This window comes from Phocoena sinus, chromosome 8 (genome assembly GCF_008692025.1).
Source record: "Phocoena sinus isolate mPhoSin1 chromosome 8, mPhoSin1.pri, whole genome shotgun sequence".
NCBI lineage: Eukaryota > Metazoa > Chordata > Mammalia > Artiodactyla > Phocoenidae > Phocoena > Phocoena sinus.
The window spans coordinates 49366954-49381334 of NC_045770.1; the positions used below are offsets into that span (position 1 = coordinate 49366954).

General features: G+C 38.7%; 1 protein-coding gene across 11 annotated transcripts in view; it reads left to right on the forward strand.

Annotated features, from left to right (window-relative positions):
• Positions 1-14381, forward strand: part of DLG2 (discs large MAGUK scaffold protein 2) — a 2048212-nt gene that overhangs the window by 1979272 nt on the left and 54559 nt on the right. For all 11 annotated transcript variants that reach the window (XM_032641314.1, XM_032641323.1, XM_032641315.1 and 8 more), the window contains one exon: positions 7772-7847. In XM_032641314.1, the coding sequence (XP_032497205.1) occupies positions 7772-7847 (76 nt within the window). The remainder of the gene's footprint in view (positions 1-7771; positions 7848-14381) is intronic.

Genomic DNA, 14381 nt, shown 5'->3' on the forward strand with positions numbered 1-14381 from the left:
AAAAATTAATTAATTAAAAAAAAAAGAATCTGCCTGCCAGTGCAGGGGACACGGGTTCAATCCCTTGTCTGGGAAACTCCCACATGCCGCAGAACAACTAAGCCCGTGCACCACAACTACTGAGCCTGCGCTCTAGAGCGCATGAGCTGACGTGCCACAAATACTGAAGCCCACGCACCTAGAGCCTGTGCTCCACAAGAGAAGCCACAGCAGTGTGAAGCCCGCGCACCACAGCAAAGAGTAGCCCCTGCTCTCCACAACTGGAGAAAGTCAGAGTGCAGCAACAAAGACCCAAAAACAAAGACCCAATGCAGCCAAAAATAAATAAATATTAAGAAAGAAAAAATTCCTTTAAAAAAATTACAAAAAATAAAATAAAATATATCATGAGCCTTCCCTAGGGCTGCTCTTTAATGTTTAATTTCTAAAGGAGGCACTCTTATTTTATACTGCATTCAGCATCTTATAACTATAGCTCAGAATAAATGGTTACTGGTATCAGTATGACTTATTATTAGATTAGGGTTATCCTTAATTCCTCTCTACCCCCTTTTATGAGTATAGTTCAGCTCATAGAGCTGGTCTGGAAAAACCTCATAATGGATAACATCCCTTATGACTTCACCCTTTACAAAAATGTTTCTCTCTTGATGATTCTATTTAATCATCCCTATGAAGTCGTAAGATGAGTATGAAAATCATTGCCTTTTCCCTCCTTCTTTTTAGAAGTTGGTAAATAAATTTTATTTAAATAAATGCTCCTAGAGCATGCTAGACACTGTTCTAAGCCCTTTACAATTAACTTATTTAAACCTCATTAGAACCCTATGGGGAAGGTAATATAATTAGCCTCATTTTACAAACCAGGAGTTTGAAGCAGAGAGAGATTAATTTACTTGCCTATACTGCCCAGCTAATAAATGGCATAACTGGGATTTTATTCCAGGCTATAACGCTCTTAACTCATATGCAATCCCGCCTCCCACCATTATAAAAATAAGGATTGACAAAATGCAATTCATCAAGCACTGCTTGAGCAGCTTCTGTGTGCCAGGTGCTATCATCCAGTCACTGCCTAGAGCCCAGTATTTGTAGGACCAACATGTAACTATGGCACAGCTACACTGTGGTGAGGGCTATATTGTAAATAAAGGTGCTGTCTTAGTTCGGGCTGCTTTTACAGAATACCATTCACTGGGTGACTTATACAACAGACATTTATTTTTTGCAGTTCTGGAGTCCAAAATAAGGCACTGGCTGATCGAGTTCTCAGAGAGGGCCCTCTTCCTGGTTTGCAGATGGACTTATTGCTTTTTCCTCATATGGCAGAGAGAGAAAGATCTTTTCTCTCATATTTCTTCATTTTGGCCACTAATTTGATTCATGAGGACTCCACCCTCATAACCTAATTACCTCCCAATACCTCACCACCAGAGACCACCACACTAGGGATTAGGGCTTCAACATATGAATTTTATGTGGACACAAACATTTAGTCCATAGCAGGTATCAAGGGAAGTGAAAGGGCAGCAGAGGAATGAATTCCATCTGATGATAGAGTATGTATTGTGCCAATTGCTTTCAAATACAAGATTTTCTTTAATCTTTACAAAAGCTTCATAAGGAAACTGAAGATCAGAGAAGTCAAGTAACTTGCCCAAGGATGCACAGTCAGCCGCTGGCTGAACCCAGTTCTCTCTGTAGCCAGACCAGATGGCTTTTCACTACCCCAGGGGTATACTGGAGGAAGCCCTTGACAATTAAGGAGTTCTTACTACATTTTAAATACTATACTAACCAATTCTTTGTATTATTTAATATTCACCATAGGGACTTCCCTGGTGACGCAGTGGTTAAGAATCCGCCTGCCAATGCAGGGGACACGGGTTCGATCCCTGGTCCCAGGAAGATCCCACATGCCGCGGAGCAACTAAGCCTGTGTGCCACAACTACTGAGCCTGTGTGCCACAAATACTGAAGCCCGCGCACCTAGAGCCCATGCTCTGCAACAAGAAAAGCCACCACAATGAGAAGTCTGTGCACCGCAACAAAGAGTAGCCCCCGCTCGCCGCAACTAGAGAAAGCCCGCACACAGCAACGAAGACCCAACACAGCCAAAAATAAATTAATTAAATAAAAAAAAATCTTTAAAAATAAATTCACCATAATTTTTCAAGTCTGTGTTAATATCCTAATTTCACCAACATGAAACCTGAGATCCTAAGAGGTTGAGTGACCTGCCCTAAGTCATAGAGCTAATAAGTGGCAGATGCAGAATTCCAACCCAGACTTGTGAGACTTCAAAACCTGGGCTTTTAGCACAGAATCTCTTTTCTGAGATTACGTAGTTTCTGAGGGGCCAAACTAGGATTTGTTCCACTGTCTCTTAATCCAAGTCTCTATTCATTACCCCACAGTGACTGTCACCTGGGCTCTCAGATGACAGCTTGCAGCTAGCATTGCATAAGGGTTTACTCACTTAGCTTCCCTGCAAGCCTGTGGCCGGTAACCTATATGGCATTTCAATTCTCCTTGCAACAGGGCCTTACGGAGCACAGGCAAAGGGATACCCAGCACCAAATGATGTTCCCACCATCCATTGCTCCAAGCCTGCCCTCATTGTTTGTTTGGCGGGAACCTGAAAACGCCAGATGGGAGATGGGTGAGAAGGCAGAGGAAGACAGTTGGGCTCATTAAAGCATGACCATGTGGTATTCTCTGGAGACGCTAGGTGTCAGAATTGATTGCTCAAGTTTTGCCATCCAGTTTATGTTTTCAGTGTTTTGGTCAGTGACCAAACCAGGGCGGAGAGGATTATTTCTGCTTAAATAATCTAATTAATTGCTTGCCTCTTGCGTGTGAGAGAAGTGTGTCAGTCCTTTCATCGCAATTCAGTCTTTCTACACAGGTGACCCACCATTCCCTTAGGTAAAGATCTATGGGTCTTAACATCATGTATTTCTGCTAAAGGAGTCTCAGTAAAATAACTAGATAAGGTAATACTAAACTTTTGCATAGATTCCTACCAAGTACAATAAAAAAGTCATAAAATAGTCAACAACTTTTTAATCAGAAACACTGGTTGTTTGGGCAAGTCACTTCAACTCTCTGAGCCTTGGTTTTCACACCCAGGTCAAGAACCAGTAGCCTCCTTGATGATTCATTCATTCATTTACCAACAAAGATTAAGCACCTCCTATATGCCCAGCTCCATCTTAAGCCCTGGATCACTGTACAGATTATAGATAATACAGGTAAAGTTTAGCATAGCTTCTAATACTTCTGTGCTTACTCAAATGATATATGTTTTCCTTTCTTCAGAGTTTGAGCTTTTGATGCTCGAAACAACATAGCACTATGTAGGGCCCTATTTCTCCACCCTAACTGATCTTGGCAATAAACTATCCACATGTATCCCAAGAAGCACTAGGAGAAAGGACAGGGTTGAGGCAAGTGAAGAAAAAAGATGAGCCACATCCCCTGCTACCCATGAGAAGGGTTTGCAGAGATCCCCAAGAGGCAATCGACATGAGCCTCTGGGATAGAAAAACACAACTATTGTTGGGGATGCAGTGAATGTAAAGACTGCTGAGAGAGATCAGTCCAATGTTTCTGATGTAACATTGCAAATAGACATCTAGCTAACCTGAGTTTCAGTGTTAAAAGCAAATTTATTCTGAGTTTTGAGGCGAGCCTGTCATAACAGGTATTATCTCAGTGACTCTTTGCTTGAGTTTGGTTATGGTTTATTTAATTCAGGACATTTGGGATTTGGGATGCAAGGAAGGGGGATGGCTGTCATTTGTGAGAAACTCAGCCCAGACGTCTAAGGAACTATATTGGTCTTAAAATTGTGGGTGACCATCTAAAATCTCGTTTGTTGTAACCCATTGGATATGGGAGGCATGGAAGGTCCTTAAGTGTTGCTTCCCAAACAGAGTGGATGTGGCGAGACACTGAAGTTAGCTGTTAAAAGATGTGTGCTCAGCCCCTATTTCTACCACTTTCTAATTTGGCAAGCTTCAAGTCTTAGCTTTCCCAGCCATAAAATGGGGTTGAGAATACCACACTTGCTTATGTCGGGGCCAAATGAGATGATGTAAATGTGAAGGAATTTTTCATTAATAATTATATGTTAAAACTTCAGCTACCACTTATATCATCATCATCATTATCATTCAAGAAACTTTCAACCCAAGTAGAAGTCACAACTTTCTGACTTCCTTTTTTTTTTATACATCTTTATTGGAGTATAATTGCTTTACAATGTTGTGTTAGTTTCGCTGTACAACAAAGTGAATCAGCCATATGCATACGTATATTCCCATATCCCCTCTCTCTTGAGCCTCCCTCCCACCCTCCCTATCCCACCCCTCTAGGTCATCACAAAGCACCGAGCTGATCTCCCTGTGCTATGTGGCTGCTTCCCACTAGCTATCTATTTTACGTTTGGTAGTGTGTATATGTCAGTGCTACTCTCTCACTACATCCCAGCCTCGCCTTCCCCTGCTGTGTCCTCAAGTCCGTTCTCAACATCTGCATCTTCATTCCTACCCTACTACTAGGTTCATCAGTACCAATTTTCTAGGTTCCATATATATGCGTTAGCATACGGTATTTATTTTTCTCTTTCTGACTTGCTTCACTCTGTATGACAGACTCTAGGTCCTTCCACCTCACTACAAATAACTCAATTTCGTTCCTTTTTATAGCTGAGTAATATTCCATTGTATATATGTGCCACATCTTCTTTATCCATTCATCTGTCAGTGGACATTTAGGTTGTTTCCATATCCTGGCTATTGTAAATAGTGCTGCAGTGAACATTGTGGTACATATACCTTTTTGAATTAAGGTTTTCTCAGGGTATATGCCCAGTAGTGGGATTGCTGGGTCATATGGTAGTTCTATTTTTAGTTTTCTAAGGAACTTCCATGCTGTTCTCCATAATGGCTATATCAATTTACATTCCCACCAACAGTGCAAGAGGGTTCCCTTTTCTTCACAAACTCTGGAGCATTTATTGTTTGTAGATTTTTTGATGATGGCCATTCTGACTGGTGTGAAGTGATACCTCATTGTGGGTTTGATTTGCATTTCTCTAATCATTAGTGATATTGAGCATCTTTTCATGTGTTTGTTGGCCATCTGTATGTCTTCTTTGAAGAAATGTCTATTTAGGTCTTCTGCACATTTTTGGATTGGGTTGTTTATTCTTTTGGTATTGAGCTGCGTGAGCTGCTTGTATATTTTGGAGATTAATCCTTTGTCTGACTTCCTTCTTGAGTGAACCAAAATCTGTCACCTATACAGTAAGACTTAATTTTTTTTTTTACTTTTTTTATTGCTTGTTTGAAGATTAGTAATAAACCATAGCAAATATTAGGTTTGTTTGTGTGTGTCTGTCTGTCCATCTGACTTAGTCTTTGCAACCCGTTTGAGATTTAAGTGATGAACCACTAAAATGGCCTAATAGAAACATTTTTTAAGAAATATGAAAGGGATGAACTTAGAAACCATGGGGGAAAAGTTAGAATGCTCTAAGCAATTCTTAGAATAGAATATTGAGTTCAGCCTAATATTATTTATGTTTGGGGCCCATGTGAGTTCTGTCACTTTATGCAGAATTTATTTGCATAGCCTAATCAAATAACCATATATTCTCTGCATGTTACAGTCATTTTGGCGTCATCCAATGTACTAGTGTTCCCATAATTAGGCTGGTTAATGCAAAGAAGCCAGGATAAGGTCAGGGCAGAGATGAATATGAATTAGCATTTGCACTTGGATTAAAACTGAGAAAAGCTGAAGTAGCTCGGAGTAGGCATTTTCTCAGTGAGCATCTTTCCACTTGGCAGTCTACCTTATCTGAAGTCTTCCTTGATCTCCTCCTAACTGTTGTATGTTGGGTGCAAGTAGAAACTCTTAGTGGAGCATATTGCTTTCATATCTGAGGTTAGATTTGAAGAATTTTCTTCATCTGTTTCCACTCAAATATTCTACTCTCACACTGAAATAAATATATTCTGAAACTCCATTCTGTAACTATAGAAACCCTGATCTTCAGTGCATTTCAGCTGGAAACACAAAAGAACGCTAAGTTAAAGAGGAGTATGTTGTTCATTATTGATCTATGAACAGCTTAGATTTCATAAGCCATTAAGTTTCTGTAGATTCAGGGTTTTTACCTCTCCTTTTTCTTTCCCCATTTTTGAAATTAGAGCTAGCCATATTTAAACAAAAAAAAATGATGCTAAAACAATGCAATGAATATGATTTTAGTTCAACTGTTATTTATTGAGGACTTGCTATAATACACTGAGTGACATGTGGACTTGCCCTCAAGGAACATACAGCCTTGTATGCGCAACTCAAAAATAAACAAGACACAAGGAAACGAGATAACACCAATATAGACATACAAATAAATGTCATGGGGCTTAGAGGAAAGAATGATCATGTCTAATTAGAGAGGCTCAAAAAAGAATCAGAAGTATCTAACTTCTCTTACCTCTTTTCAGCCCCATCCTTCAATTAGGCACAAGTCCTGCCAACTTTATGTTATTAATATTTCTCCAAACCTTCCCTCTCCTCCACCTCATTATCACTTCTCATCATTTCTTGCCTGGATTATGGCAGTAGCTTCTAAATAGGCCTCCTGCTTCCCACTGTTCTTTCCCTCCTCCAATCTATCTTCCTCCTCCCGCAGAGTCATGTATTTAAAATGCTAATGTCTATCACTTCTCAGATTTATAGCCTCCAGTAAATCATGAGGATTCCCCAAAGGAAAACCCCATGTCCTCAGAGTAGACAGATACCCTTTATAAGGAGGTCTCACCACCTCTTCAGCCTCATGTCCCTGTGCTGTATGTACCCTGTACCAGAATCTTCCTGCAATCTTTAGCTTGATCATATCCTCGGGTCATGGTACATGTTGTTCCTCCTGTCTGGGAGATTCTCCCTAAACTTTTCCCACTGACAAACTCTTTCTCACCATTTAAGTCTCACATAAATTGACACCTCCTCCAGGAAGCCCACTCCATTGCTTTCCACACCCCTTTATCTTCCTCCATGAGATAAATGTGCCCATATTGCTATCAGCAATCTTTTGTGCAGCAATATCTGTCATTTTATCCCTCTGTCCCTGCCAAGAACACATTATTGTGTGTTCATTAAAGTCGTGCTTTTTAATTTCTTTTTTCTTTGTTCCCCAGCACCTTACTTGATACAGGGTAGGCATTCAGTAAGTGTTTGGTGAATGAATGAAGGTGAAATAATGAAAACTGCAGAGATAGCAGTGGAAGGACATTGGGGCAAAGGAAAAGTTCAAGATTATCTGTAACATGTTTGGTTTTGAGGTGAAGGTAAATAAATACCCCAGTATTCCTAAAGGGAAGGGAACAAAAGGGAAACAAAAAGAGAGGAGATATTAGGAGATGAGAGCTTACTTAGCTTCCTAGGTATTCATCTATGTGGACTGTGATTTCTTGAAATAGATTTTGATTGATTCAGGCATTTAAATAACAAATATTGGGGTTTTGTTGCTTCCAAATACGTGACTCTCAGTACATATAACATAAAAATTGCAAGGAATGTGTTAGCAGCTTAGAGATATCATACCAAGACTTTTTATACTGAACAAAGAAGAGAAATATTTTAAAACACATTTTATTTGAGCTGTAGGATAAGAAGAGGTGTTCTTCATTTGATAAGAAACTTAATCATAAATGCCTTGCCATGTGATAGACTCTTTATTTTCCATTTTCTTTAGGGTGGAAAGAAAGGAGCGTGCCCGATTGAAGACAGTGAAGTTTAATGCTAAACCTGGAGTGATTGATTCAAAAGGGGTAGGTACAAAATAATCGAAACATTAAATTCTCTCGTTTGCCATGGAGTTAACTATAATTGACATTTAAGCTGTTGCTAACAAACAGATTATGGAGCTACTGGACTGTAGAGCACTGTTATAAATGTATTGCTATGCAGTGATGAAATTTCTGATGAAGTAGATTTATGATAAATAAATTTTGGGAGTAAAGCTGCTAGTGGTCAGCAGAAATGATGGGTTATGAAGGTGATGTAATGACTATAGTGAGGAAGAAAAAAATAGTTTTGATGTTATTTCTTTAATTTTTTTCTTTTAAATTAAATATTCTAAAAGGATAGATTCCATAAAAGATACCTGCTCATCATAAAATATGTCTAGTCCTTTATGTATTATAAAGTCAGGATAGTCATGGAAATATACATATGGATCACCTAAGTGAATACATGGATTGTTGTGACAGACATAGAAAAGAAGAAAGTAAACAAATGAAATTTAGAGTTATGCAACCATCACCACAGTCAATTTTAGAACATTTCATCACCCCATAAAGAAATCTGTAGCTGTCACTTCCCTCTCCCTCAACCCCAGCCCCTCCCCACCCAGCCTAGGCAACTACTAATCTACTTTGTCTCTATATATTTGCCCATTCTGGATAGTTCATATAAATGGAATTGTATACTATGTGGTCTTTTGTGACTGTTTTTTTCACTTTACATAATGTTCTCAAAGTGCCTCTGTGTTGTAGCATAAATAAATACTTTTTTTCTTTTCATTGCCAAACAATATTCCATTGTATGGATATAGCTCATCTAATTTATCCACTCATCAGGTGATGGACATTTGCATTGTTTCCACTTTGGGACTGTTATGGATAATGTTGCTATAAATATTTGTGCACAAATTTTTGGGTAGACGTATACTCTTATTTCCATTGGGAATATACCTAGGAGTGGAATTTCTGGGTCATAATGATAGTTCTATATTTAACATTTTGGGGAACTGCCAGACTGTTTTCCAAGGTGGCTATAACATTCTACATTCCCACCATCAGTGTATGAGGGTTCCAGTTTCTCTACATCCTCACCAACACTTGTTATTATGTCTTTCTGCTTATAGTCATCCTGTTTGGTCTGATGTGGTATCTCATTGTGGTTATGATTTTTATTTCCCTAATGACCATTGGTATAGAACATCTTTTCATGTGCTTATTGACCATTTGTATATCTTCCTTGGAGAAATGTCTATTCAGATCCTTTGCCCATTTTTAAAATCGGGTTCCTTTGTTGTTGTTGAGTTGTAGAAGTTCTTTGTATATTCCAGATATTAATCTCTTATCAAATATATGCTTTCCAAATATTTTCTCCCATTCTATGAGTTGTCTCTCTTGATAGTGTCATTTGATTCACAAAAGTTTTTAATTTTGACAAAGACCAATTTATCTTATTTTTTCTTTTGTTGCTTGTGTTTTTGTTATTATATCTAAAAAACCAAGGCCATGAAGATTTATGCCCGTATTTTCTTCTAAGAATTTTGTAGTTTTAGCTCTTACATTTAGGTGGTTGATCCATTTTGAATTAGTTTTTGTATACGATATGAAGTAGGGTTGCAATTTCATTCTTTTGCACATGAATTGTTTTCTGTTTATTTTTGGATTGTTCACTGCAAGTGTATAGAAATACAGTTATTGTGTATATCAATCTTTTATCCTGCTACCTTGCTGAATCCATTTATTAATTGTAGTAGCTTTTTGGTAGATTCCTCAGGATTTTCTATCTACAAGATCATGTCATATGTAAAAAGAGAGAGTTTTACTTCTTTCTTTCCAATCTTGATGACTTTTATTTCTTTATCATAACTGATTGTCTTGTCTAGAACTTCCAGTGTTGGATGGAAGTCGCAAAAACATTCATCCTTGTCTTGTTCCTGACCTTAAGGGGAAAGCATTTAATCTTTCCTATTAAGTATGATGTTAGCTGTGGGTTGTAAAGCTTTTTAAATTTAGTATTTTTAAGTCATAGTACTAGTATCTTATTGCTATATTGTAAAATACCTTTCCCCACCTTCTGCCTTCCTGTTCTCTTTCTCTTCATCTCCTTTCCTTTACTTTTCTGTTCTAATAATTTTGGCTGTGAACATCACACTGAACCACAAGTTTAGGTCAATAGATGTCACCATGAAAAACGAGAAGAAAAGCTCACAAGTTTTGAGCCCTAAACCACAACACTGCCCTTTGTATTTTGAAATAGAAGTGTCACTGGGCAGCCCAGTCATTGACATAATAATTTACTTTCCCCTAAAACATTCAGGTGAAATGGGAATTTATTTAAACATGGTGTCACTCTTAAAAAAAAAAAAAGTGAGGCTGTATGTCATCATGCATGGAGTCCTTTCAAACAAATACTGCTTCCGTACAAAGGGGTAGGATTTTTCATTGATTCTTGGTGAGAATTTAAGGATAGATTTCCTGTTTGTTTCATATATATAGTTGGATATACATCAGAGAATTTTTGTTGAATACCTACCATGTGCCAGACTCAGGATTAGAACTTGTAAAAGATACAAAGTGTAACATAGGCCCTTCCCCTCAAGAGCTGCTAACATCAGTTAGAGCCAGATGTCTTTTTGTTAAGGCCAAAACTTGTGTTGTGTTTTTTTTAAATCATATTGCTAAATACAGTTAGGTATGAGCCAATGAATAGAATATAAATTCAAGGACTTGAATGACTGTTGAAGGAGAAGCAGTGATCATGTGAAAAGGGAAACCCTGGACTGAAAGTCATGAGAGTCAGGTAGCCTGGGTTCTGGTTTCAGTTCATTACTAAGTCACCACTGCTCTTTGAACCTCATTAGCAAAATAGCAGCTTTGAACTACATCAGGGATGTCAAACAAGTTTCATCTCCTATGGGAACCGATGAATTGATGGTTTCTAACTAGAGTATTGTGTTGAAAATGACTCTGAGGCCATATGTAACTTCAGCAGGAAAAGTGTTATGATTGATTAGTCATGCCTAGCACAACATTGGGAATTGTTCTCTATTTGAGGTCCCCGGATTCAATGATTTTTTAAGGTGCCTTCCAGCAATAATTCTCTATGAGCCTGTGAATTAAGAAATAATAAACCAAAGTTTTCTAAGTCCCCATGAGAACAATACGTCAATGAGAAGACTCTTGCCCTGAAGTAGAAAGCAAAGGACAATTAAGAGAAAGTGCACTGAAGAAAGGCCAGCTCTGTGTAGAGTTGGGAAAGTCAGGAGACGCCACTCACTCTGAGCCTTGGACAAGGACTACAGAAATAAGTCATTGTTACAAAGGCCTCAGTCTCTGGGACCCTGGGGTAAATTCAGCATAATCTGAAGAGGAAAGCTGTTTGGAATGAGAAAGAGAATGGGATATTTTAAGTAACTTTATCATTAGATGGCATTCACAGAGCATTGTGAGATGTTGGGGATTCAGAGTGAAAGCCATGGTTACTACCCTGGAGGATCTTAGAATCAATTAGTATGTATAAAGCAGGCTGTGACAAGAGCCTTATTAGTAGTGTGTACAAGAGCTATGGGGATTCAAATGAATGGATGTGGGAATGACCAGAGAGCACTTCATAGAAGGACTTGGGCTTTAATTAGCCTATCAGTGCTTGAGTTACTTTTCCAGAACTATTCATCAATTTTTAAAAATTGAGTGCTGCACAGCACCAGCTACCGTGCTAGGTGCCTTGTAGGGCAGCAAAGTGATTAAAAAGGCAAAGACTTTTTATACTTTTATAAAAAGTATGCTTTTTATACTTTCATACCACGGAGCTCACAAAGAGAAATATAAGCAGGCAAACAATGGTGATACAATATCACTGATGATCCCCATAAATTTAGGGAATTAGTCTCTATTTTAAATATCAGGAGATTGCACCTCAGGAAGATTAACTAATTTACCTAAGATCACACAGCTAGTATGTACAAAAGTCAGTTTTAAATTCAAATCCTTTTGACAGTAGAACATTTGCCCTTTTCATTCCCTCACACTATCCCTTATTCTGTTGGAGATCAGAAGAAGAAGAGAGTTACTAATTATGCCTTGGATAAGAGAGAAGACTTCAAAGAGAAGGTGATACTTCAGCAAGATCTTGAAGTTTGAGTAAGAGTTTGCCACACATAAGAAACAGCATGTACATGAAGGTGGAAACCGTAGGCATATTGGAGTAAGGCCAAGCAGGTCAGGGACACCAGATGGAAGGTGTGGATGTGTGGTGGGAGTTGTAGCTAATGGGGCTGACTGGAAAGATCTGGAAGGTTGGGAAGCTTGTATGGAAAGCCTGACTATGAGCTTTGATGCTTCCTGGGTTTGGAGAGTTTCTATGAGGAAATCTGAGGCTTTCCATTACAAAGTGCCCATTTGCTACAAATGAAATGCCCAGGCTTTCTGTCCACCTCATGTGCCTTCACAAAGTCTGTGTCTACACAAGACAAGTAGACAGTTGTGTCAGTAACCCAGATAATTCCAGCCTACCCAGACCCAAGTGGCCATCTGTTTGGATGGATCTCCTTGAGAACTGTCTCAGGGCCCCAGATCTCAATGCACTCAAGCTTTCCTGAGAATGTCAGCTAAATTTCTAATGAATCTCCATTCAAACTAGCTTCTGTTGAAAACTTAATCACCACCTTAATTAATTTCTTGCATTGTTCTTCTACCTTTTTTATCAATTTTCTAATCAGCCATTCTATTTTATTTATTGAGACATTTAAGAAATTGTATAATCTTCAGAATCAACCTGTTTTCCATTGAAAAATCAGTGGTATTTAGTGATTTATGCTAAATTTTGTTTTATTTTTATTTAAAAGTCCCTATAATTTAAGGAAGGGAAATATATGTCTGAAAGAGTATGAGAGAACTATTAATATTCTTACTAAATGTCAGCAATGTGCAATGTATAAGGGTTCCCTTTGCATTGTAAATCCTTTCTAAAGTAAGGTAAGCTATAAATAACTAGTCCTATTTAGCCACAGGCTTGTACAAAACAGAAGTGATAGGTATTACTCAAAGTAGTAGGAGTATGCATTGTAGAAACCTAAACAGCTTACACACTTCTCTTAATCACCACAACAAAACTTGAAGGGAAATCATTTATTCCCTCTTTATAGATTTAAAGAAGCTGAGGCTTGGAGAGGTGAAGAAATCTGAACCCATGTCTGATTGATTCCAAAACCCATAATCTGTTTACTATAGCATGCTTTCTCCCTTGTTAAAACCATGTCGCATTTGTGCATTTTAAGAAAAATGAAGAAATAAATTGAATTGGGTTTAGCTTTGTCAAAAACTAACCTCGGCTTAAACTTAAATTCTAAAAGAGGGAAGCTGGTTTCCTCAATGATGTGCATCTTTCTGTACTGAGAACATTTCTGAAGGGAGCTTGGGGCTGCACACTTTCTCTGTTGTGGTATGCCAGAGTAAAATGAAGTCTTGGAAAACATGTTCAGTCATTTAATAAACTTTTATTAGGTGCCAATACAAGGCAGCTTGCTGCACAGTGTGGACCAAGATGAGTAAGTCATGGTCACTGCCCTGAAGGAGCAGGGATACTAGAGGAGAAAATGGGTCTCCACAGGGAGGAAGCGATTCATACTAAATAAGAGGGACAGGAAGCTTGCTCTGAAGTTCAGGCTCCCCTAAACTTGATTCTAGCTTGGAAGCTGGGGGGATTTGAATTGGGGAGCCTTGAAAGATTAGTAAAGCTTGCAAGGAATGGGCAGTGGCGTAGGAATAAGATACTGGACACATACGAAGTAAAACACAGTTTGCTTTCACTTCAAGCAACAGTTGATGAAGAATGGAAACTCAGAACTGGAAAGTAAGACTCAAGTCAGTTCTGGTGCTTTAAATTTTCCAAGAAACTTGTACTTAATCCTGTAGACAGTGAAGAATTTTAACAGTTGTGACCAAACCCAACCTAGTGATTTCCTCTGGGCTCCACCCTTAATGTATCTGGATTGCTGCCCAAATGTCACTCCCAGGCAGAGCTCGAAACTTACTCATCTTTGTGCCCCTAGCACTTAGCACAGTGTCTACCGGACACATATTGGCTACTCAGTCCACCCTTTTTAGAGGAAAGGTGAGTGAATGATCAAAAGTAGGTTTCCAAGAGGTCAGTCTGGCGACCATGGGAAAGACAGTTTGGAGGGGAGAGAGACTGACATTGGGGGATGTTGGGATAGCTAAAGCAGTATTGTGGGCACAAGATTCTGAAAATCTGAATTTCAAACAGTGGCAACGGAAAGGAAAATAGGGAACTGTTGCTAAAGAGATCAGAGAGGACCATCATCCTTGGACATCTGACCTCATATTCTGTTTCCTTTTCTAAAGCCTTGAGCTCCCTTTCAGAGGGCATGTTGACTGGGAGAAGGGGACATGGGGCAGATGGGAGGTATTGGTGATAGGATCATGGCAGTCTCCCTGAATCAAACTGGAGCTAGCATTAAGAAGCCTCAGTTCTGTTTCATATACTCTTGGAAATTCCCATATGGTCATTGGATCCTACTATGTCATTTACAGATGAAGAAACAG